Genomic DNA, 26728 nt, shown 5'->3' on the forward strand with positions numbered 1-26728 from the left:
ACAATCGATGAAAAATTAATCAGATGATCTAAGAAAGAAATGGGAAATTTTATTCGAGCCAAACTGAGAATTATAACCTGGGAACAGCCTCTCAGAAAGCTCCAAGAACTGTTCTCCCATTATAGGTCAAAGCAGTCGTGTAAGTGTTTGAGACAGAGGGCTGTACATTAAATGACATATTATTGACAGTTTATACAATCTAGCCAGTAGTGGGTCATGAGTCATTGCAGTCCCTTACAAGATTAAGAAGGAATGCTATCTTTTAAGGAGTTGTCTTGGTGCTGGGAGAACGTTGCTCTATATGGTTGAGCTGCTTTGGTCGATGCATCATGCGGGTACACAATGCACAGTGGAGGAGAGAGAGGAGGCCAAAGGGCAGAGAAAATTTTTTATGTTAAAATTTTTCTTGTCTTGCCATAAAGTATGAATTTTATTTCACACTTCAATTCACAAATGTAGCAAGCTATAGACAGAGACCTGCACCTTTCTTTCCTCCCTTTGTTACAACTGAAAAAGTCATTTACTAAAAGCCTCTTCAGTAGCCAGAGGGGAGGGGAACTGATGGGGCAGGGAGCTAGTAAAAGACTGAGTGTCTGTCTGGGAGGTGGAGGTAGCTACAGAGGCCTGGTAGCGGTGGTTTGCTAGTTTGGACACGTGGTGAGTGTGGGGTGAGCGGGGTATGCCCGCTGGGCACCCACACCCCAGTGCAGGTTTAGGTCTCCTTTCCAGGCTCTCCTCTGGCACACCCACTGTTCTTCTGTGTTACCTGTGTGTGTAGAGAAGCCCGTTCCTCACCAGTCCCCTGCAGTCCCTGGAAGAGACCCTGGGAGAGGCTGTGTGGAACCGACCGAAGGGTGCTCTGCTGTGGTGTAGGGCTCCCCACCTAGGTCCCACTCCCGTATCTCTTGTCTAGGGCTGTTTCTGGGAGCCTGGGTCCGTGCCTCAGGGCATCTGAAGACAGGATTCTTGGGTTGCTTTCACAGACGAGCCTTGAAAATGGGAGTCGTTACATTTTTGCTCTGCCTGGAGATCAGGTCAGTACCACGGTCTTTAAATTACTCTGTGGTACTGGACAAGAGCCTGGATTTTGGAGTCAGACTGCCTCGTTCAACTCCTGCCTTATTCCTGCCACTTATTTGCTGTGTGACTTTTGGCCAGCATCTTAACCTCTCTGTGCCTCATTTTACTGCTTTGTAAAATGGGGCTAATGATATCACCAGGAATCACAGTAAACAAATTTGTGATAAATTTATATATGCTTTTTTATTGGTGCACTAAATAATAAGACCTAGGGACAGGCCTAATAACTGGCAATTTCAAAGTTGCTCTAAGCACGAATGACTCTGACAATATTTGCCTGGTGGTAATGTAATGTGATGTGAAAACATCTGCAGCTTCTATTGCTGACGAAGTCCGGGATATGCTTATTCCATATTGTGGTTTTTGCTCCCATTTATAGTGGAAGGAAATGCTAAACTTCTCCTGGAGGCTAGTAAAAATTAAAATAGTTTTTTCCATCCAGGTTCATGGACCACTTGGAAAGGAGCCCATGGATCACAGAAAATGGGTTGATTTTACTGGCATCTTCTTGCCTGTATTATGAGATTGTTTCCTCTTCGCATTATTTTGTGTCCTTGTGAATGTTCCTTCAGAGGATGTGTAGCCAGAGCCTTCTAACCAGTGACCAAAAGACCAAGGTCACCAAAAGACCACTGGGATCTATTGCACCCTGTAACACTGAGAAGTGATTTCAAGTCTCTTAGCTTCAGGCTCTTCATTCCTTACAGAGGATGTGGGGATTTCTGAGTTGCACATGAGAAAGTAAAACTTGAAAACTGTAATTTAACTATAAATGTCTGGACAGAAGCCTGCATTTAACAGGGACACATGTGCAGGGTCCTGTGTTAGGTAATTTCACATAATGTGATCTTATTTGCTGGTCCCCCAAATCCTGTAAGCTAGAAAATATTATCCTCATTGTTTTCAGTAAGAAAAGATATTAGTATTCTATGAACTTAGCACCAATTCTCAAAGAGTTTTCATAAAAGCACACATATATGTAATGAGGGAGCACAGAGTAATGGTTAAGAGCATGGGCTCTGGACTCACTCTTCCTGAGCTCCCATCCTAAGCATTGCCACTTATTAGCTGGGTGACCTCGGGCAAACTTCCTAAACTCTCTGTCCCTCAGTTTCCCCATCAGTGAAATGGGTTAATAATAGTCCCAACCTTAAGGTGGTTGTTGTCTATATTAAATGAGTTAATTGTTTTAATGCTCTTGGAAATAGTGCCAGGCACATAGAAAGTGCTATAGAAGTGTTTGATAAATAAATGAAAATGAAAATAAATGAATAACTTCTAGGTCCTAGGTGGTAGCCAGGGGCAAGAATTGCTCTGCTGCAAGATGGCACTGTTGACACCATCCTGGGGTTCACAAAGCAGCCAGTTCCAGCTGATGAAGGCTCTACTCAAGCATGAATCTTTGGCCCCTATTGTTTTAGGGGCCGCTGAAAATGGAAGATGTGGCCCTGACTCTTTCCCCTGAACGGACACAGCTGGATTCAGCTCAGGTGAACTTCTACAGAGCTGAAAAGCAAGAGAACTGTGGCAGCCTGACCTCCTTGGGTAAGACTGATGGGCACTGATTTCTCATAAGGTTTCTTGACTGCCTTTGTGAATTAGAACCTACCAGGCTGTTAGAAGCCATCGAACCCCCTTACGTTTGGATCAGAATCACCATTTCTAAACTCTGCTACTGACCAGTTCCTTAACCCTTCTGATCTTGCCTTCTCCTCTGCCCTGTAGTAAGGTTAAGTGGGATGAAGTACTTACAACCTCTAGTACAGGTCCAGCTCATAGTAGATGCTCAGTAAATGCTGATTTCTTCCCCTTCCCTTCCTGTTGCTAGCCTTGATGGTAGAGGAGAGCTGAGGGGATATCTTCAGGAAGTGGGCCATGGGACCATAGAGTGAGAGCTAGAAGGGACCCAGAGATTGACTGCAGAGCCTGGCCTTAGAGATAAGCACGTGGTGCAGAGGTGCACAAGATTGCAGGGGTGGCACTCCAACTCAGATCTCCTAGTGTTGAAGGTTGAAGCCAGTTTTGTTTGGGGATCCTGCCATTACCTGGAATAATAGGAGAGATGGCTGCCCTTGTCATTGTTTGGTGATCAATTTTTGAGTCCCCACTTCCCCTGTTTTCTTACTAAATGCTTCAGAAGTTCTTTCACTTGCCTTACTTACTGTTGCCTTCTGTGCAACCCTTTTAGTATTTAATCCTAGGTGCACGAGCCTGCCTTACTGTCCTTAGAACTTAGAGCCACTGCATATATCCCTAGCACAGTCCTCACAACCTTGCCAGTTTGTATCGTTCATCCGATGGACCCATTCCCATCCTTGTCTCCTTCCTCCCCAGTACTCTGTTCTCCCTCTAATTTTCATCCTTATTTTTGTACTTAACTCCTTATCCTTGCCATGTATAGACCTCTATAATTCTTGCCTCCCTGGGACTCATCACAAAGCTTTCCCCTGTGGCAGGACATAATTGACAGTTGCTAGTCATTTGTTATTTCAGGTGGTGAGATATGGACTAAGATCAGGGACCCGCCTCCAGATTAGGACCATCCAGAACAGGAGGCTGGGCAGATGCCATGCCATCTGGGTGAAGACACTGCCCAGACTTCTACATGTGCAGAAGCTGGTGCACAGGAGGGCAGGTTACAAAGAAAGCAGGAAAATGCCTCTGGGAGGAGGTGGCACTATTGCCATGAATGTGGGAAGACTTTTGCTCAGAGTTCAGGCCTGACTAAGCACAGGAGAATCCACACTGGGGAGAAACCCTATGAATGTGAGGAGTGTGGCAAGACCTTCATCGGGAGCTCTGCCCTCGTCATTCATCAGAGAGTCCACACTGGGGAGAAACCATATGAGTGTGAGGAATGTGGCAAAGTCTTCAGTCACAGTTCAAACCTTATCAAACACCAGAGAACTCACACCGGGGAGAAGCCCTATGAGTGTGATGACTGCGGGAAAACCTTTAGCCAGAGCTGCAGCCTCCTTGAACATCGCAAGATCCACACTGGGGAGAAGCCATACCAGTGCAATGTGTGCGGCAAAGCCTTTAGGCGCAATTCACATCTCCTGAGACATCAGAGGATCCACGGCGATAAAAACGTTCAGAATCCTGACCGTGGAGAGACCTGGGAGAGTCAGGGGAGGATGGAAAGCCAGTGGGAAAATGTTGAGGCTCCCGTGTCTTATAAATGTAATGAGTGTGAGAGAAGTTTCACTAGGAATAGAAGCCTTATTGAGCACCAAAAAATCCACACTGGTGAGAAACCCTGTCAGCGTGATACATGCGGAAAAGGCTTCACCCGAACTTCATACCTTATTCAACATCAGAGAAGCCACGTTGGGAAAAAAAATTCTGTCTCCATGACCCATGTCTTATATGCCAGAGTTGGTGCTCACTCCTCGTTGAACTGAAGCCACGCTGGAGCCCTTGCTGACTAGAAAATTGTCAGCTGGGCTTTATTTACTCCCACACGTCATCAGGTGTTTGTTAGAAAATAGAGACTGGCTGAGATGAATTATCTTCTACATCTTAGAAGGTGATTGAAAAAAAAAAACAACTTGTTTGATAAGAGGCTATGGGAGAGTTGTCTGGAAGAGGTCGGCCCTGAAATGGTTTGTTCTGACCTACTGAACTTAAAAGGGCTCCCAAACTGGCTAATTAATTACCCTCAGCCAGCACTTTATGATGAGTAGAAGGCTGTGATTTGGGGGCTGCTGTGCTGACTATTCATCTTGCTTATAATGAAACCTCCATGGTTTGTCAGATTCATGAACTCTTATACACCCATCCCCACCCCCACACACATACACTGTACCAGTGAGATTACCTTCATAGCTCTGAAAATCTGATGTCTAGATTTCTGAAAAATTTGTCACAAAAACCATTTGTGCTTGTGCCTAATTTTGAGGTACTAGGTTCTGAGTTAGTGGTAGTGCATGTCTTGTCAAGCACACAGGAAGGGCAGAGTAGGGTTACAGTAGGGTTACTGCGACAGAAGGAATCCAATTTCTTTACAGCCTAGGAATTCTAATATGAATGCCTGAAACAGCTTCTTTATCATTAAATCAATGTGAATATATGTCAACCATCGAATTACATTCTTTTATTAATGTTTCCCTGACACTAATTTTGCTACTTTTGAAGGAGAAAATTGTTCCTATGCAGGCAGTGTGAAAATCAGTTATCACATCAGGATAAAATAATAGATTCTCTAAAGCTCAGCATCATGGTTCTCACCTTTTAGTTCTCTTGGGCCTGACCAAGTGCTCTCTAAAGCTCCTGGCACTATCCTGCCCACAAACTTTCTCCCTCCCCCCAACTGTATCATAGACTACATCAAGACTTATACTTACTAAGTTCAAACTTTCTCTGGGTCAGTGGATTCACACCAGATATTTACAAGTATCACTTATGGTTTCAAAACTCCATTTTTAGTGTTGACCATCTTGGTCTTCTTATATATTGAATCCCAAACAAGCTGTGTGGTACCTCTTCCTCCATTATTCATGATGAGAACTTTAAGCATTAAGTTAACTCCTCAGGCTATCTACTTTTCTTTAAACACACTTTGTAAACCATCTTTTTTTTCTTCCTGATAGTCAAAATTGCAGTCTTACGAATTCAAGTGACAAAAGTTTTTTTAGTCAGCATTATGCAAGAAGTATATATTATGTATATTTCAAATGGAATTGCTTTTAAAAAAGTATTTCAGGATGACTACTTTCCTGCAAACTTTATTTGTTAGTGTATCACTTCTCTTTATTACAGAAATATGCTTTTGCTTTTGCATCTACTCACACTTCTCACTTGGCTTCTGGCACAAGCAATCTCTTCCCTATTTACAATATCATTCTAAGACTATTTACAATATCATTTACAAAATTTACAATATCATTCTAAGACTCAGGAATTCATATAGCAAGGTTTTCTGGCCACTTTTCACAATTAATGGTTTCACCATTGTGATATATTCTCTCTTGCTTATCCAAAATCCTTTGCAGATCTAAGTCCCTGTTTTTATGCCAGTTTCCAAGCCTTGGTACTTCATAGTTTTCAGGGGACACAAATCTAACAAATCATTATGTAAATTATTTGTATTACAGTAGTAAACAATATAGTTATTTATTTTGTTTAAGTGAATTCTTAAACCAATAAAAATCTACTGTATGATTTCTGAACTTCCTGAACATACTCATAGTAGTCTGGGTCCTTCAGACAAACAGAACCTATAGGATGTACATGTAAAGAGACTTATTATAAGAAATTGACTCACCTGATTATGGAGGTTGAGAAGTCTCAAGATCTGCAGTTGGCAAGCTGGAGACCCAGGGAAGCTGATGGCGTAGCTCCAGTCCAAAAGCCAGTAGGCTTGAGAACCAAGAAGAGCCAATGATGTTTCAGGTCAAGTCTGAAGGCAGGAAAAGACAAGTCTGAAGGCAGTTCAATGAAGTTAGGCAGGAGGAGTTCCCTATTACTCCAGAGAGGATCAGCCTTTCTTGTTCTATTCAGGTCTTCACCTGATTGGATGAGGACCATCCACATTAGGGAGAGTGATCTGCTTTACGAAGTCGACCAATTCAAATGTTAATCTCATCCCCAAACACCTTCACAGACACACCCAGAAAAATGTTTGACCAAATATCTGGGTATCCACCTCCTAGAGAAATGGAAATAAAAACAAAAATAAACAAATGGGACCTAATGAAACTTAAAAGCTTTTGCACAGTAAAGGAAACCATAAACAAGACCAAAAGACAACCCTCAGAATGGCAGAAAATATTTGCAAATGAAGCAACTGACAAAGGATTAATCTCCAAAATTTACAAGCAGCTCATGCAGCTCAAAATCAAAAAAACAAAAACCCAATCCAAAAATGGGCAGAAGACCTAAATAGACATTTCTCCGAAGAAGATATACAGATTGCCAACAAACACATGAAAGAATGCTCAACATCATTAATCATTAGAGGAAATACAAATCAAAACTACAATGAGCTATCATCTCACACAGGTCAGAATGGCCATCATCAAAATTTCTACAAACAATAAATGCTGGAGAGGGCGTGGAGAAAAAGGAACCCTCATACACTGTTGGTGGGAATGTAAATTGATACAGCCGCTATGGAGAACAGTATGGAGGTTCCTTAAAAAACTAAAAATAGAACTACCATATGATCCAGCAATCCCACTACCGGACATATACCCTGAGAAAACCATAATTCAAAAAGAGTCATGTACCACAATGTTCATTGCAGCTCTATTTACAATAGCCAGGACATGGAAGCAACCGAAATGTCCATCAACAGATGAATGGATAAAGAAGATGTGGCACATATATACAATGGAATATTACTCAGCCATAAAAAGAAACGAAATTGGGCTTCCCTGGTGGCGCAGTGGTTGAGAGTCCGCCTGCCGATGCAGGGGACACGGGTTCGTGCCCCGGTCTGGGAAGATCCCACATGCCGCAGAGAGGCTAGGCCCGTGAGCCATGGCCGCTGAGCCTGCGCGTCCGGAGCCTGTGCTCCGCAACGGGAGAGGCCACAACAGTGAGAGGCCTGCGTAACGCAAAAAAAAAAAAAAAAAAAAAAAAAAGAAACGAAACTGAGTTATTTGTAGTGAGGTGGATGGACCTAGAGACTGTCATACAGAGTGAAGTAAGTCAGAAAGAGAAAAACAAATACTGTATGCTAACACATATATATGGAATTTTAAAAAAATGGTCATGAAGAACCTAGGGGCAAGATGGGAATAAAGATGCAGACCTACTAGAGAATGGACTTGAGGATAGGAGGAGGGGGAAGGGTAAGCTGGGATGAAGTGAGAGAGTTGCATGGACATATATACACTACCAAACGTAAAATATATAGCTAGTGGGAAGCAGCCGCATAGCACAGGGAGATCAGCTTAGTGCTTTGTGGCCACCTAGAGGGGTGGGATAGTGAGGGTGGGAGGGGGGGAGATGCAAGAGGGCAGAGATATGGGAACATATGTATATGCATAGCTGATTCACTTTGTTATAAAGCAGAAACTAACACACCATTGTAAAGCAATTATACTCCAATAAAAACGTTTAAAAACATTACAGTAAAAGTTGTGAAAAAAAAAGTTGTGATATTTTTCAATGAAAAAAAAATATCTGGGTATCCTGTGGCTCAGTCAAGTTGACACAAAATTAACCATCACAATACTGTAGTTTCAGGTACTAGCTAAGTATTACAACTCTTAACCATGCTCCCCCACTGTTGATCTCTAGTTCTTACAAGTGACAGTAGGAGCCTAGGAAATAATGTTTGTAGCCTCCTTACCCTGCTTACAGATCGGGATAAAGAAGGGCTGGTATGAGGCTGAGTGACAAGAGATAATGACTGGCTTACTACTGTATCCTCAGCACCTAGCAGAGTTCCTGATGAATGAATGATTCTGAAGATTTGTTGATTCTACTTGCTCTTTCACTGCAACATAAAATCCCCCCGGCACCTACTGCTTGAGACCAAAGTGTTCACATACCTATTTCCAGAAATAACAGTTTTTCTGTTGTAACAGAAAAGAGTCTCTGAGACTCAATAGCATATGCTACCTGCTGATGAATGTTTAGGAGTTAAGTCCCTGAAGGTAGGATTGAATCCAGCTTTCTAATGCCTTAGTTATTAAAAGTTTGTTTCTTGAGGCTGAGTAGACGGCCACTGAAAAACGGAAGTCAGTGCAAATCTACGCTTACTGGTGTGGAGCTGATCCTCTGTGCCTCCTGATCTCTTCCCAACCTCAGTTACTTTAAGGAAAAAAGGGTTCCCAATGCTCTAGCCATCTCTGTAGGATGGACTCCACATTACTCCCTGAGCTCCCAGTCAAGCAGACAGACAATACTCTCCTGGTAGTTGGTGTTGTAACCCTTGAAGTGTCTGTATTACACTTCTTTCTCCACATTTTTGTTTAAAAAAAAAGTGTCTAAATTCAACTGATGGAATTTAAGAAAATGTACAATGAAGAGAAAAAAGTTAAAGTAACCTTGGGAGTGAGGGTGACTGGGAGGTGATATGGGGGCATGAAATGGTGAATGACACAGTGCCTCCATTTTTAGGTACTCTTCAGTAAAATGTCTGTTCATGAGTTTTGCCCATAGCTAATTGAATTGTTTGTTGTTTAACCGTTGCGATTAGGTGAGTTCTTTTTATATTCTAGATACAAGTCCTCTGTCAGATATATGGTATAAAAATATTTCCCCCATCTGTAGCTTGTCTTTTAATCCTCCTAATAGAGTCTGTCACAGATCAAAAGTTTTAAATTTTGATGAAGACAAAATTATTAGTTTTTCCTTTAATGAATCATGCTTTTGATGTCAGTTCTCAGAATCTTTGCCTAACTCTAGGTCCTGATGATTTCCTCTTATGTTTTCTTTGAAGTTTTAAGTTATGTCTTATGTTTTAGCCCCATGATCTGTTTTCAGCTGATTTTTGTATAAGGTGTGTGGTTTAGGCTGAGTTGTTTTTCTTTTTGTTTTTTGCCTATCAGAGTAATCTTAGCAACCTGAAAAGAGTTGGAAGAGTGGCATGGACTTATATATACTACCAAATGTAAAATAGATAGCTAGTGGGAAACAGCCGCATAGCACAGGGAGATCAGATAGGTGCTTTGTGACCACCTAGAGGGGTGGGACCTAGGGGGGTGGGATAGGGAGGGTGGGAGGGAGATGCAAGAGGGAGGAGATATGGGGATATATGTTTATGTATAGCTCATTCACTTTGTTATAAAGCAGAAACTAACACACCATTGTAAAGCAATTATACTCCAATAAAGATGTTAAAAAAAAGAGTTGGAAAATATAACCCATCTATTTTCTGGAAGAAATTGTGTAAAATTGTTGATAATCCTGCCTCTAATGTTTGGTAGAATTCTCCAGTGAAGCCCTCTAGACCTGAAGATCTGGGAACTTTTAAATTATGAATTCAATTTCTTTAATGGCTAAAGGACTATTCAGATTATCTATTTCATCTTGGTTGGATTTTGGTTGCTTGCACTTTTTAAAGAATTGGTCCATTTCTTCTAAGTAGTCAAAGTTATGATTATAAGTGCAAAATTGTTCATTGTCTGCGCTTACAAAGCTTTTAATAAATGCAGGATCTGTAGTAATATCCCCAGTTCATTCCTGTTACTAGTGATTTGTATCTTTTCTCTTTTTATCTTGTCGGTTTTACTAAAGGTTTATGTTTTATTGGAAAATTTTTTGAAGAAACAGCTTTGTTTCATTAACTTTTTTCTATTGTTTTCCTATTTTCAATCTCATTGATTTCTGCTATTATCTTTATTATTTTCTTTTTTCTGATGTCTTGGGTTTATCTTGCTCTTGATCTTTAGTTTCTTGAGGCAGGAACTTCAATTATTGATTTCAGACTATTCCACTTTTCTAATATAAGCATTTAGTGCTATAATTTTCCCCATCAGCATTTCTTTAGCTGTGTCTCACATACTGTGATAGTTGTATTTATTTTCCTTCAATCTATGTATTAAAAAAAAATTCCTTTGAGACTTCCTCCTTAACCTGGGCATTATTTAGAAACGCTTTCCTTAGTTTCCGAATATTTGGAGATTTTTCTCTTTAGTTTGGTTTCATTGTGATCAGAGAATATACTCTGTATGATTTCAATTACATAAACAGCATTTTCTGCCACTGCTAGCCATATGGTTATTTCCTATGTATTCTATACTTTTTTTTTTTTTAATTTAGCGGTCCTTTCTTTCCTGTAGCCCTAGAAGACTCTCTTTGCCAGCAAACTGGCACTTGCTTCCTTCTGGATGCACTTCTGGGTCCATTGTAGGATTGCAGGAAGCCCTCCAAACTCCGTTGCTCTTGAGAAGTTTGAAGGACCCTAGGCCACACAGACTGAATGGACTTCTTCTCTAAGCTGGACTTCCCTTTCCTTGCTGAAGGAGACACTCTGTACCCCCTATCTGGCAATGTCCAGTATTGATTGTTATGGCCATGGACTCAATTCCCTTTATCTGTAAAATTCTGACACTTCATATGTGGTTGGTTGCTGACATTACCGGACTTTTACATCTATAGCATCTAGGGACAGGTAATTTGTATTTGTTAAATAAGGTACTGCTTTACCCCTATTGGCCTGACATTCAACTGTCGTACCTTTGACTGATTAAAAAATGGGCAGAGGAGCTGTGTAGCCATTTTTCCAAAGAAAACATAATATAAATGGCCAATAGGTACATGAAAAGATGCTCAACATCACTAATTATTAGGGAAATGCAAATCAAAACCACAATGAGCTATCACGTCATGCCTGTTAGGATGGCTGTCATTATTATCTTTTAAATAAATTTATTTATCTATTTTTGGCTGCATTAGGTCTTCATTGCTGTACGCGGGCTTTCTTTAGTTGCGTCGAGCAGGGGCTACTCTTCGCTGTGGCGTGCAGGCTGCTCATTGCGGTGCTTCTCTTGTTGCGGAGCACGGGCTCCAGTAGTTGTGGCACGCGGGCTCTAGAGTGCAGGCTCAGTAGTTGTGGCGCAAGGGCTTAGCTGCCCTGCGGCACGTGGGATCTTCCCAGACGAGGGATCGAACCCATGTCCCGTGCATTGGCAGGCGGATTCTTACCACTGCACCACTAGGGAAGCCCCAGGATGGCTATTATTAAAGAGACAAGAAATAACAAGTGTTGGCAAGGATGTGGAGAAAAGGGAGCCCTTGTGCTCTGTCGGTGGGAATGTAAATTGGTGCAGCCCCTATGGAAGAGAGTATGAAGACTCCTCAAAATATTAACAGAACCACCATATGATCCAGCTATCCCACTTCTGGTTATTTACCCAAAGAATATGAAAACACTAATTTGAAAAGATATATGCACCCCTACGTTCATTGTAGCATTTATTTAGTCAAGATATGGAAACAACCTAAGAGCTCAACAGATGAATGGATAAGGAAGATGTGGTATATATCTACATGATAGACTACAACTCAGCTATTGAAAAAGATGAAATCTTGTCATTTGTAATATGCTAAGTGAAATAAGCCAGATGGAAAAAGACAAATATCATATGATTTCACTCATCTGTGAAATATAAAAAATGAAGAAACCCCCAAAACACAAAATAAATGAACAAACCAAACCAAACAAAATCAAACATGTAAATATGGAGAACAGAATAGTGGTTACCAGAGGGGAAGGGGCTGACAAGAGGGTGAAATGGGTAAAGGGGATCAACAATATGGTGATGGATGGAAACTAAATTTTTGGTGGTGAGCATGCTGTAGGGTATACAGAAGTAGAAACATAATGTTGTAATCATGAAACATACAATGTTATAAACCAATGTAACCTTAACCAAAAAAAAACCCAAAACCTGTCATGTTCAATCATATACTTGTGCAGTTTACTGTGTATCAATTTCCCTCAATAAAACTGTTTAAAAAGTCATAACAGATTATACTGCAGATTTTAGGCAAATAACTTGAAAGTCTAGACAAAATGGAGAGTTTTATAAACAAATAATAGATTATCAAAATTGACCCCCATTATAAATAGCCTAAATAGACCATTTTTGTAGAAGAAATAGAAAAAAGTTACCATGGAACTATCCCACAAAAAAGTACCCAGCCCAGATGGTTTCACGTCAGAATTCAACTTTCAAAAACCAGATAATTTCAATGCTTTACAAATTGTTCTAGAACATTAAAAAATAAAAACTTAGCCCTTTTTATGATGCAAGTAAAATCAAAACCTGAACCTGAAAAATACAGAAAATTACAGACCAGTTTTACATAAATATTGAATAAAAATGTACTAAATAAAATATTAGCAAGTAGAACCCATAAACACATTAAGAAAACACCATGCCTAAGTGAAATTTATTCCAGGAATGCAAGATTGGCTCAATGTCAGGAAAGCCTGTCATGTAATACAAGAAAATAACAAAATTAAGGGAAAAAAATAATGTCGTTTCTATGGATGCTGAAAAACCCTTTTATAGAACAGAATCCATCTTTTAAAATAGTGACCGTAATGCCTATTCAGAAAATTTAGGCATATACAGCAGATATAAACTCCTAATTGTGAAATAATCATTGCAAAGTTTTGAAATCTGTGGTTCCTATAGTGACCTACTATAAAATCCATAAGCCTCATTTTCATAGAGATTGGGCTACACTGCCAATTTGCTGAATTGGAGCTTCTAAAGGATTCTTCTAAAGAATTCTTTCCTCTTTTAGCCTGTAGGTTTTAGAACTGAAAAGAATAATAAACAAATTACTTAAAGTATTAGCCTTCAGGATATTACGTGTTATCTATAAGGGAAAATACCTCTATTATTATCTGTCAATAAGCTATATGTGAAATATCTTTTTTAAAATAAATTTATTTATTATTTATTTATCTTGGCTGCGTTGGGTCTTTTGTTGCTGTGCACGGGCTTTCTCTAGTTGTGGTGAGCGGAGGCTACTCTTCGTTGCAGTGCACGGGCTTCTCATTGCGATGGCTTCTCTTGTTGCGGAGCACGGGCTCTAGGCACACGGGCTTCAGTAGTTGTGGCACACGGGCTCTAGAGCACAGGCTCAGTAGTTGTGGTGCCCGGGCTTAGCTGCTCCGCAGTATGTGGGATCATCCCGGACCAGGGCTCGAACCCATGTCCCCTGCATTGGCAGGCGGATTCTTAACCACTGCGCCATCAGGGAAGCCCTCTTTTTCTATCTTTAAAAAAACAAAAACAAAAACAAAAAAACCAAATCTGGGAAATATATACTCTGTGAATGACACCTATATGGCCTTCTGTTGTGAGAACACAGAGGCAGTGCCAAATTTAGGAAAGCAGCCAACGTCCAACAATTCAGTGATGTGGTTCCTTTCATTATGTTTACTGAAACTTTAATAATGTCATTTTTGTGCCCTGATGTACTCATACAAGCCTATTTAGCCCATAAAAATAATATATATATGTGTATATATATATAGTTACAATAAACAGTAAACAATATTGTTTACACTTGAATGAATTTAAGATATGAGATTAGAGTGGGCATGGGAAAATAACATGTCCCCAGTAAAGAGATAATCATCTCAGAGATAGTGTCACAAGTCCAGGGATGCAGGTAAACAACTTAATTTCAAAAGTCCTGGTTGCTTATGTTTACAGACTCCTTTGAGAAGCAAAAAGAACTTCTGACTTTTCCATTTCTTGACTTGAGACATTCATTGAATGTTTTTAGTGGCTACAATGGGAAATTTAAGATATCCATTCCCCATACATCTTGCCCATTTACATTAATTATATTAATTTTCCAATATCATGGAGACTATTGTTGAGGCTTGATGTCTGTCCATACAACTTCCCACAATATTCTCATTTAAAAGAGCCTCCCTAATATGGACTCACTGCTGTTTACTAAGGCCCAACCTCTATCTGAAGACTTTTCCATACTCATCACACTGTCAGTTTTTCTTTAGTGTGATTTCTCCAATGCTGAATAATGCTGGTGATCCCGTGGAAAACATTTCCACGTTCATCACGTTTGTAAGATCTATCTCCTATGTGGATTCTCTAGTGCAGTCAGTCCTGACTTCTGGGTGAAGGCCTTCCTTCCTACTCCCTTCACATACGGTTCTATAAGGTTTCCACGCTGAATAAAGGCATCCTTAGAGTCATCACATTTTATGCAGTCTCTTGCTCGTGTGGATTTTCTGATATCAAATAAGGCTGCTTTGGCTGATGTCAAATACAACCTTCCCACATTCCTTATACTGATAGCATTTTCCCCTGTGATGGATTTCCTAGTGGGAAAGGAGGGACCCACTGTAAACAAAAGCTTTTCCAAAAGTGTTGCTCTCAGAGACATTCTCTTTGGTATGTACTTCCTAATGCTGAATAATGACTCATCCGTAACTAAAGCTTTTACTAACTTACTGCATTGATGCTGTAATTCTACAGATTCCCCCCACATGATTTAGCATCTTCAGAAATTTTTTTGTGTTGGAGACAAGTCCTTATTTTCATTCTCAGTAACACCATCTAAAAAAAATGCACAGACAATGCAAATGTCAGTTGTCTCTTCCGCTGAGATCATGAGACTTATGATGAGAAAGAGCGATAAAAATAAAACCCAGTTTTATCTAAAGTGCATGCCTTTTCAGTATCCCTAAACTACCAATTCAATTTTGAAAAGCACGCAAGAAGGCATGTGAAGTTCCAGTTTGAGAAGAGACAGCTGGACCGTCAGAAAGAGACTGGAAGAGCATACAGAATTCTCTCACAAAATGTGACAAAGAATCAGAAAGGTATAATCAAAAAAGTTAAGAAGAGATCAGTTTGAATCTGGAGGTGAAAAAAAGGGAATATCATGAAACCAAGAGAAATTTTAATTTGCTAAAGGGTAGTTAAAAGTACCATTTACACCAAATGAATGTACCTAGGCCACTAGTATAGACAAAATGCTCCATAAATGTTTGTTAAATGGATCAACAAACAATGGCACATAATAAAAGTTAACTTGAAACAACAGGCAGATCAGTTTCAAAATGCATACTATTTTGATGTGGGGAAATCAGTAAACTGGAAAAATAACAGTAGGGAAAATAATTTTTTCAGTTAATATGCAGGATTAAAAGATAAGAAAAACATTTTGAAGCTAAAGGAGTTGAATAAGTCAAAACAATAACAAAACAAAACACAGACACCTCCCAAATATTACCCAGAGTTTCTACCTAAAGAATTGGGCAAAGAGACTAGTAGGGGCAAGGTTTCCAGGGAAAGGACACTAACAAGAGTTCTAAAAACCTTCTTTTCAAGGATGTCTTCTTTCTCTGCAGACATTCTTTCTCATCTGCTTTCCATTTCATAAGGCAATAACGTGAGAGTTAAACTAAGATAGGGTCTTAATAGACTGGACCTGACACCTCTTGATTCCAGGGTGCTATCTTGCCATAAGCATACCTTGTTCTATCTGGGCCCTAAAAGCAATGGGATGAAGATGGTCTTGGAAAATTGAATTTGAAGCTGTCCTTCAGTAAAAACACCCAAATAACAAAAAAACCCCAATATAGGCAGAGAAGGTTTCAGAGGTGTACACGAATAACCTGGCGGAATTAAAGCCCATGAGGGAGATACTGGGTTATGGCTCCAGAGACATCTGGTGGATCCTAAAGTTGTTTTGCTGCTTTCTGTTCTATTCCTGAAGCCTTTCACTAGTCAAGCCATAAATGATCCTCCCAACCCTTCCCACCTGATGGCTTGTCCTTCAAGCTGTCTCTTCAACCTCTCTAGCATAACTGATGCCTCTTCTCTACGTTCTGAATGATATTATCCTCCTTAGGTCTGCAGCTCTACAGGCAGAGGTCAGGACCTGCTTCAGCGCCTGCTCCTTGGTCTGTATTTCTGGTCTCAGCATCTGTGGGGAGAGCTCCCCGAGTCTTCTGACAGCCCTGTGAGGTCCAAATATCTCTTTCCTGGTAGCAACAACTTAAAGTTGGAAGAAAGATTTTGTTTTGCCAGTCTGATTCTTGGTCCCAGGCACAGCCCTCTCCCTCTACCATCAGTCACTATTAGAGATCTTTCCTGCAAGAAGACTGCCATTCTGGAATAAGCGAGCTCAGGAGAAGATTCACTCCAGCTTGGGGTTCACACTGATTTTTCAGAAGTATATCCTTGTAGCTAGTCTTCTTCCTGAGGCATAGAACAACACTGTTAACAGAAACTCTAAATTTTATTTAGCTCTTACCCAAGAACTCACTTACCTGACAACGCACTGAAATAAAAAAGGAAATCTGTCAGAAAGCTAAAAAAATTAGAAGACAGAGTGGGAGTGACTGCAAATTGTTAGTAAACACTATCTGCTATAATCTCTTACTTCCTAGTTTAAGTTAATAAAGCTTGAGAGAAAGACCATGACCCTCCTCCCTTTGGTTCTCCCCTTCTAAGAATCCCAAATGGTAAAGAACATTAGAGATCAGAAAATAATGGCTAATATTTATTGAAAATTGACTGTGAATTTACTCATCTAAGCAGATTTTATCATTCCACTGACAGATCAATGATACTGAAGCACAGAGGGATTAAGTAATTTGCTAAAAGTCAAACAAGTGGATTCTATGTCGTTCCTTGTGTTCCGACTTATTCTAGGGAGTCATGAGTGGGATCATCTCAAAGGAACCCAACTTTCCTTTTACCAAATTGGGATTCCAGACCTTCCTCTTTTTCTCAACAGCCCCAATAACCTAAGACAACTCAGGACTTGGAAGCCATCTTTAACTTTAGCCTGCAACTCAATTCGTCCGACTGAACTTCACCGGAGTCCCTAAAGGGCCGAATCACACACTGAGTCGAAGCCGGAGTCCACGAACCCTCTAGCACCACCACTTACGACCCAAAAGCCAAAAGAACTCGCAGTTCTAGGCCTGCGGCTGTCAACAATACCTCACCCTCAGGTCTCCTCTAGGAATCTGGAGGTTCTCTCCTCTCTGTGGTTGCCTGGCAGCATCCCCGCCCCTGCTGAGTAGCGCAGGCTCGGGCAGCTAGGTCAGGTAACTCCAAGGGCCTGCGCTCTGAGGCTGGGGCACGGCAGACTCCGCCCAGGGTCCGCATCCCCCCCGCCCCCCCCCCCCCCCACCGTGCGCAGAACTTCAGAAGAGCAACTCAAGACAAAAAGGGAAACTCCTTAGCTGCTAATTATCTTTAACAGGGGTGGATACAAAAGATAGGAAAATCTTTCCTTGCCAGTTTAGGCGATGTTTATCTCCTGCCAGCCACTGTTCATTAGTTCCCAAGGTAAGAAAGTAAAAGTAGACCTGAGCGGGAGCTTTAATCCCAGCGGCAACAACGCAGCAGTCCTGGGAAAAATGCAGCGTAGTTACAGGTAATTTCTGGCCTGGGGCTGGAGCATCTAGAGGCAACGCATTTGAGAAAGCTCATTGAGAGAGCCCACGGCAATAGAACAATAGCAAACGGCTATAATGCACTTAGGTGCTAACCACTGTTCTAAGCACTTTATATAACCCCCCCATTTATCCTTATAACAATTACCCTCCCTAGGTCTCAGCTCCCCAGGCAGAAGTAGGTACTATTATCGATATTTTACATTATGAGGAAATGAGATTAAGTCGCTTGCTCAAAGTCATTGAGCTAGAGTTTGGCTACAGCAAGCTGAAGAGTTCCTAAATTTCCTCCTCCTTTATCAGGGATGAAATAGTGATATACCTACTCTTAAATATTTCACTTAAGTAGGCTGAGCTGAGACGCTAGATCAAAAAGTAAGATACGCATATCAAGCTTAGACAGGAATAATGACGATCTGCATAAATCAGAGGTGACAAATGGCCTCCTCTTAGGAATCCTCGGGACACCCAGGACCAGGCCATTTGGGCTTAAGAAGATGATTGGTAAAGCAAACATATATTCCCCAAAGATCACCTTGAACTGTGATGGGTGAAAACTCTGGGCGCCTTGACTGATGGGTTTTCAGACCTGGAAAAGGTCTTTCATAAGTGTGGGGAAAGAATCAACTGTTTACAAGAAATCAAGGGATAAACGCTGGCTCTCAATAATGATCTCACAATGTGGGCTAGGGAGCTAAGCAACTGAGAAGTTTCAGACACTTATCGTGGTTGGCTTTGTCAAAATCAAATTATATGTATATAAAAGTATATGTATAAAGTAAAAATTAAAAACATATTTTATATAAAATATATCCATACCTACTTTTTATATACAAATATGGTATAAAAATACTATGTATAAGAAATAAGGTGGAAGAACTCCTTACCAGTTATACCCAGAAACGTCGGAAGGAGAGAGGACCCAAAGAAATTCTAATAAAATGATGAACTGCTGGAGGGGCTTTAAAATGTAAAATTTTCAGTGTGAAAGGTTCAAAGTTGAGAAAGTTCAATTAAAGTTATCAAAATGATTATCCCTATATTAAACAAACACTTGTTGCTCAAATAAATTCTGTGCTTGTGGAGTCAGGAGGGGCATCTGAAAGAACTATTTTATATAATATATACTTATCTATGGTACTAGCTACAAATATAAAAACTTTCAAAAACCCTCATCAAAGGTATATCCATAGTGAGTTACTGGATAGATCCACAATGGGGACATCTCTCTAATCTTTATATTAGTCAGATATCCCTTATTCTGTCAGAATAATGCAGAGAATAATGGTTCTAAGCTAGGAATGTGATCCTTTCCTATAAAGAGCTCATCTTTAAAGCGAAATGTCTCCCGCAGACACCCTCATTGTGCAGGCAACAAGAATTAGGGCTGATATTTATGCTGGCCCAAACTTCATCCAAGATTTAGTATGCAAGAGGATGGGGATATTATTACCTTTGGTGTTTGGACCCAGGACTCTGTAGAGTTTCTTAAGTATTTTCCAGAATACTGATAGGAATTGAAATTTTTCTACAGGTAATAACTCAAAGCACTGAATACCACTGCAACATGCAGTTCGTTCATCTGAAATAAACAGAGGAAGAGTGGGCTCTGAAACTGCTTAGTTCGTATCTTGGTCCCACCACATACTAACTTTGTGACCTCAAGCAGCTTTATTGATTTGTTTCCCCAGCTAAAAATGAAACAATGTGAGTAAAGCATTTACTAATGTCTGGCCCTTAGTAAGCAGTTAACAATTACATAATACTGTTAATAAATCCTTTCCTCTACTCCTAAAGATTGCCAATAATAAGACTTTGACTGTTAACAATTTTATAATCACTGGATATTAACAAAAGAGGCTACTTCTGTTCTGAGTATAGGAGTGCAGAGCTTTTCTAAGTGCTTCTATCTGATTGCTCCATCCTCACCATGCCCCATGGTGAGGATTCCTCCATCCTCACCATGCCCATGAGATTTCTCAATCCCAGAGCCCTGCTCAGCACCCTTGTTTTTTTGTTTGCTTTTGTTTTTTTTCAAAAGGGGCCCATCTTCCTTCCCTTCACAGTCCCTTTCTATTACACTCTCTGGAACCCTTTTGTGATTGTCAGGTTACTTTTTCATCCAAAGCCCATGTTTAAGCTCATTTTACTTTTCACTGCTTTAGAAATTTGATTCTCCCCCAACCTCTCCAGGTGCTTTTTGCCTTAAATGCTCAATATTTTGTTTACCTTCAATCAATCAGAAAACAGAGGCTAGTCAATCTTATTCTCATCCTTAATGTTATTTCTAAGCTGCTGCTTCATGATTCATTTGAGTTTTATACCAGTTGTTCTACCTGGCTATTGTATTACTGGCTGCCATTACTTCTCTTGTGGACTTGCTTCACTTTCATACTCTTTTCTTTCCATCCTGCCTCCTGTTATTGATGACTTAAAAATCCACATAGATGAACTGCTTCAAGGGACCCTGATTTCCTAGGTACTGTCATTGTCACACCACATCTTTTATAAAGATGTACTCCTGACTTCATCTCAAGGCATTTTCTGTTCACCGCACTCCCCAATTCCATATCTAACACGTCATGTCCTCCACTTGCCCCTCAGGACCTTCAACTTCGCTGCGTGGCCAATTTAGTTCCAGATAGTAACCTTATATCTTCTCCTTTTCTAGGACTAGTTTGACCCCCTTTGATGCCCACCTGGAAACCCCATGCCACTCTGCCCTTTTTTTTTGGTTCTACAACTGTATTTAAGCACAAGAAACCACCAGAACAAAACCCCATTTATTTTTAAATAAGTTATGAACTGTATTCTTCTACGTAATAGGCATATTCTATTGTTCTGGGTCTTTGTTTATGGTTCCTTTATAATATTACTTAAGAGAGTTATAGGCAAATGAAGGAACCTGTGTGCACTGAGAGAACATGTTAAGCAGAGGCTGAACTGGAGAGACTGCAAGTAACAGCATGGAGAGTAGACAGCAAGTTTAAAATAAGGATTACATTCCATCGAGCAGTCAGATTAAAGAGAGAGGCTCTGACATTATGAGGAGCAATTTCAGTTTGGAAAACATGCTTGTGAAATCAGATTAGATGACAAGTATGGACAGCATCAGTTTGGTAAAGAGATGTTCTCATGAAGGCTCTTGTTACTAAGTCAAGTCCCCTCCAAAGAGACGAATTTACATGAGAGAAATTTGAGACAGGGAAACCTTAGGTAGAGAATAGGCCTCATATACTTACAGCTACAGAGCTCTCAGGGCTCAGTTCTAGGATCCTTGTTCATTTCCCAGACATAAAAAAAATTAGGTTTCCAATCCTAGCTGCCTCAATGCCTGGTGCACAACTCCAGTGTTGGTCTTATGAAAAAGCCTAAGCAGTCCTCAACTTGTGAATGAGTTGTTTTTTAAATGTTCATTTGCTTTCCTATGTTGTGAACTCAGAAAGTTTTCCCACAGTCAACGTAAATCTAATCCCAAAAGCCAATGTGACACATAATATGCCTAAGTTATAGCACTAACACCATTATCATTTTCATGGGAAAATGTGTTCACAATTACAATTTAGAAAGCTAGGAACATATATATTTCTATAGGACTAGGGACTCTACTAGTTCCAAGCCAGTGATATTCCTATGTCCTATATAAGGATTACGGACAGAGGGGCAAGAGACTAGGGCACTAGGGAAATGGGGGTAGAGTATATTATAGGAGTAGAGAGACGGGATAAAGACAGGGCTCAGCAGAAAGGTAGTTAGGAATAGTTAAAGAATGGTGATTACCCTTCTTTTTCCTCTCCTTCCTCTTTAGTCACTATCCTACCACTTCAAACCCACTGACCAGCTAGAGGTGAAGGGAGATGAGGGGACTGAAGTTGTGTGGGGTGAGGTGGGAAGGCAGTCCTAGAAATTGTGGAGTTTGCTGCAGCAACGCAGAAAGGGAAATAAAAGGATATCTCAGTAGAGATCAAATATGACTTCTGTAAATAAAAAGATAAACACACCAGGAGCTGTGTGTACTTCTTTGTGGTTTGCCTGCTATCCACTACAATGATCATCACAGGTTCTCATCAAAAACAGAATTGTTTACTCAGTAATATATGGGTAATGTCAACCAGTTTTTGGTTGATTTGTTGTTTTCTGAAGCCCCAAGGCAAAGAATCACTAATCTTTGGCTCTTTTATGTGCTCAAGAAGGTATACAAACCAAAAAATTATAAGCCAGTTCTCTCAAGAAATTATTAGGGGATTCAGAACACAATGGTCACTACAGAGGTGGGAAAAAAGGGAAGCGTAAAACAGGGAAGAACACCAGCACCCCGCCCCTAAAACACACATACACACAAGCCTTGCACTCAGAAGAACCTTGGGAGCCTTGGAATATAGGTCAGTCTTTTTTGAAACATTTAAATTTGAAGGGACAGAAAGGCCATCTTGAAGACCTAGTTTTTAGGCATGATGGTGGTCTAATTCCCTGTTCATTGTAAAGACCTGGTGGCTCATGTCCCCTAAAGGGCTTTCCTCATGCTAAAAATCTGCAGCGGCCTGTGTTCACGCTTCCTCACTTCACTGGCAACCACGAAGGTAGCAGTGATTCAGCGCAACGTTTCTCAAAATTTAGAGTACATCAGGTGACTGTGGAGCTATAAAAATGAAGATTCTCAATCCCCATCTCAGACCTAATGAAGCACAGTATCTGTGACTGGGACTCAGGTATGTTAAACAAGCTCCACAGGCGATTCTGATGTTCACTGATGTTGAGGAATCACTAGTGTAACGAACAGGACTTGAAGTCACAAAACTGCACTTACGCTGCTGGTCTTTTCCTTTGTGTGATATTGTAGCTATGTCACCATCTCCATAAGCAAGAGTATCCTCATTTTTAAAATGGAGAATAATTTTAATTTACAGAAACATTTTAGGAATTCAATGAGAAAAGTGCTTTGTAAGTGTCAAAGTATTAGGTGAAATTATTGGCATTCTAACCCTCCCAGAGTCTGTCCTCAAGCTGTTTCCAACATAGTGCCATCAACTGCCCAGTCTGAATGAACTCTACTTTAGGCTGGCTAGTCTTGTCATTGATGCTTCCAAACTACAAGCACTCTGCTTACATTTGTTCTACCCTAAATGTTTTCTCCCCTTTGCCTTCCAAATATCCCCATCAAAACTTTATCTTAAATAAAGTCTTTCCTGACCACTTCAGGTAACAGTGATCTGTCCTTCAGAATTTATAGCTTGCCAAGTGCCACTTAATTCTACACTACTTTGAGCATCAATTCTATTGTCCTATGGTCTTGACTAAACAGTAGACCTTATATATCCCGAACTAGGTTGTAAACTCTTTGAGAAAAGGAATCTGGTGTTATGCTCCTTGTTCTCCACAGCACCTAATGAAATGGGCAGCAGAGTGTATTTTTTATGAAATATCCGAAGTTACCTTATAGCAATAGTGACTAACATTTTGTCCTAAATCATCTCAAAGCTAGTATTTCTCTCCAGCCTGCACTCTGTGAGACAGCTTCCCTGCAGTCTTCACACAGAACCAGAGTTTTCTGCTTTGTGGGTAGTCTGATGTTGAGTAAGAGCTGAGTTCTGCCTAAACGACTCCCCACACTCTTTACATTTATAGGGACCACCTCTATTATGGATTCTCTGGTGTTTACTAAGATCTGACCTCTGTCTGAAGGCTTTGCCACATTCGTCACATTGGTAGGGTTTCTCCCCAGTGTGGATTCTCTGATGCTGAATGAGACTGGTGATTCCTCGGAAGGCATTCCCACACTCATCGCATTTGTAGGGCCTCTCTCCGGTGTGGATTCTCTGATGTTCCGTGAGGACTGATCTTTGAGTGAAAGCCTTTCCACACTTATCACATTTATAGGGTCTCTCTCCAGTGTGAATTCGTTGATGTTCTATAAGACTTGTCCTCTGAATAAAGGCTTTTCCACATACATCACATTTGTAGGGTTTCTCCCCAGTGTGGATTCTCTGATGCTGAATAAGGCCACTCTGACTGAAGGACTTCCCACATTCCTTACACTGATAGCATTTTTCTTTGTGGTGGATCTCCTGATGGGAAACAAGGGAGGAGTTATAAACAAAGGCCTTTCCACACTCGCTGCACTCATAGGGCTTTGCCCCAGTATGGACTCCTTGATGCTGGGTAAGAATTGAACGCCGACTAAAACTTTTATTACACTGAGTACAATGATAAGGTTTGTCTCTTGCGTGGATTTTGAGATGGTGAAAGAGACCTGCTTTCTGGCTAAAGGCTTTGCCACATTCATTACAGTGGTAGTGTTTCTCTCCTGTGTGAAGTCTCTGATGTTGATTAAGAGCTGACCACCGGCCAAAGGCTTTGCCACACTCATTACATTTATATGGTTTCTCTCCCGTGTGTATTATTTTGTGTCGAATAAGCACAGTTCTCCCACGGAAAGTTTTTCCACATTCTTCGCATTTGTAGGGCCTGTCTCCAGTATGGATCCTCTGATGTTCTACGAAGCATGAGTGTTGACTAAAAGCTCTTCCACAGTCATCACATTCATAAGGCTTTTCTCCTGGACAGACTCTCTGGTGTTCAGAAAGGTCTGAGTTCTCAGTCAAACTTACTCCATTTTCATCACATGTATGTTGTTTATCTTCCCTGGAGTATCCAGAAGGCTCTCCTATTTTTTCTTCAGGTTCATAAGTTTTTTCATACCTAGCTGACTGAGACATTTCATTTTCAAATTTGCTAGATATATTCCCATATGGTTTCATTTCTTCAGAAACTTCTTGCTTTAAATTCCTATACTCATTTCCAGTCTCAACATCTGAAACTAAAAATGGATCATAAATGTTAACTAGTTTCTTGTGATAGCAAATAGCAACTTCACTAGGCAACATAAACTTATTCAAGTGAAAAATTACATAAGAACCTAGAGTTCCTGCATGACTATAAAATGGCACTAGAATATACGACAGACTAATAAACAAAGCATTCCAAAAACTGTTAAGGAAAAAAGCAATAACCCAATAGAAAACTTGGCAAAGAAAAAAACTGATGGTTTCCAGGAAAGGAAATACAATAGTTCTTAAACACAAGAAAAGATGCTCCACCTCACAATAAGAGAAAAGCAAATTTAAACAATATTGAGTATAATTTTCACCCATCAGATTTGCCAATAGCTTGATATAACACTATGTTCACAACATGGATATCATACATTGCCAGTGAGAGTGTAAACTGACCCAAACTTTACAGAGGGCAAGTTGACAATATATATAAACATTACAACTATATATATAAAACCTTTGACCTAGTAATTCCACACAGAAGAATTTATGCTACAGATATACTCACACATACAGTTATTTACCACAGCACTATTTGTTACAGTAAAAGAGCGGGGCCAACTTAAGTGTCATCAGCAGGGGAAGTTAATTGCATGATATATCCATACATTTTAATATTAAACACCTGTTAAGAAATAAAAAATGCAAGCTTCTACAATCTCAGTGATAAAGAGGGGAAAATATATTTGAATATGAAAAACATACATATATGATTAAAAAATCTCTAGAAGGACACACAAGAAACTAGTAACAGTGACAACCTATTTCAGAATAGGGGTAAGGAGACCAAATGGCTAGGGAAATTGAGTGGAATGAAAACTTTTCACTGGGTAACTTTAAATTATTATTTTTTGGACCATGTGAATTTTCACCTATTTAAAAAAATTAAATGAAAAAAAAAATAGAGGAAATAGAAATAAGGAAGGTACTGAGTCTTTCACCCCTTCACTAACTTTGAACATTCTACCTCATTTGCTTTATTACTCCTTCTCTTTATAAGAATAATACACACACACACACACACACATATATTTTTTCTTTCCCTGCACCATCTGAGAGTTAGCTGCAGACATCATGGAGCAAAGGTTTATTTAAGTGAAGGAGGCAGGAGATAGTCGAATTGGAAGATAATGGTACTGTCTGCTAGGATTAAGGCTAAAAATAGCAGGGAGGTCAGTACAGAGGAAAATAACTGTCAGAAGAACTAAACTAAGTGATTTCAAATAAAATACAGCCAGAATTTAAAAAATATTAATATAAAGAGAAAAAAAGAGCTGTAGAGTGACAAACCAGGCTGCCTGAGGTCTACACATGAGCCGTCAGATTTCTAGAGAGACTTTCCTGACTTTAATGATCAGAAACAGCACAAAGTACAAAAAAGCCCCAGTGCCCTGTGTTAGCCCCATCTTCCCCTTCCTCCCAAGGTGGGTCTTTCTTCTTTACCTTGCTTCTTCTGGGCTTCAAGTTCTGGAGATTCACACTTTAGCTGGGCTTTCACAGACGGGAGGGACATTCTGGGTTCTTGTTCTGTTCTTAGAGCTACCATCTCCTGCAAGAACATTTCCTGTTCCTCAGTGTGGACTGAGACCTGAGGTAGATGAGATATAACTGAGATACTCACTCTGATAACATTAAACAGAACAGTATACTATTCATGGCAGTGGCACCCAGCTCTCTGAAACTTGAAATAAACTTCTTTCCAGATATCAGCTTACCATAATCCTACTCATTCTTCAAGGCCAACATAAATGTCACCTCCTCTGAGAAACCTTCCCTTCCCCAGCTGGAAGTAATTTCCCCTATTTTTAACAGTTAAAGAATGTTGACTGTGCCCCCTTTTACTTCTTTGTCTATGCTCAAAGAAATGGATAAATGAAAGAGAAAAAAAAAAAAAGAGAGAAGGAAAAGAAGGTAAAAAGAGGCAGAAAGGAGGGGAAAAGAACTTAGGGGG

At 40.2% G+C, this 26728-nt stretch overlaps 1 protein-coding gene across 1 annotated transcript in view; it reads right to left on the reverse strand.

Annotated features, from left to right (window-relative positions):
- Window positions 1-26728, reverse strand: part of LOC307192381 (uncharacterized protein) — a 60548-nt gene that overhangs the window by 17475 nt on the left and 16345 nt on the right. Inside the window, exons 3-5 of the mRNA XM_079933211.1 lie at window positions 26221-26365; window positions 23475-24761; window positions 6347-6441 (exon numbers count right to left, since the gene is read on the reverse strand). Of these exons, the coding sequence (XP_079789337.1) occupies window positions 6347-6441; window positions 23475-24761; window positions 26221-26365 (1527 nt within the window). The remainder of the gene's footprint in view (window positions 1-6346; window positions 6442-23474; window positions 24762-26220; window positions 26366-26728) is intronic.

This window comes from Stenella coeruleoalba, assembly GCF_951394435.1.
Source record: "Stenella coeruleoalba genome assembly, chromosome: 10".
Taxonomy (NCBI): domain Eukaryota; kingdom Metazoa; phylum Chordata; class Mammalia; order Artiodactyla; family Delphinidae; genus Stenella; species Stenella coeruleoalba.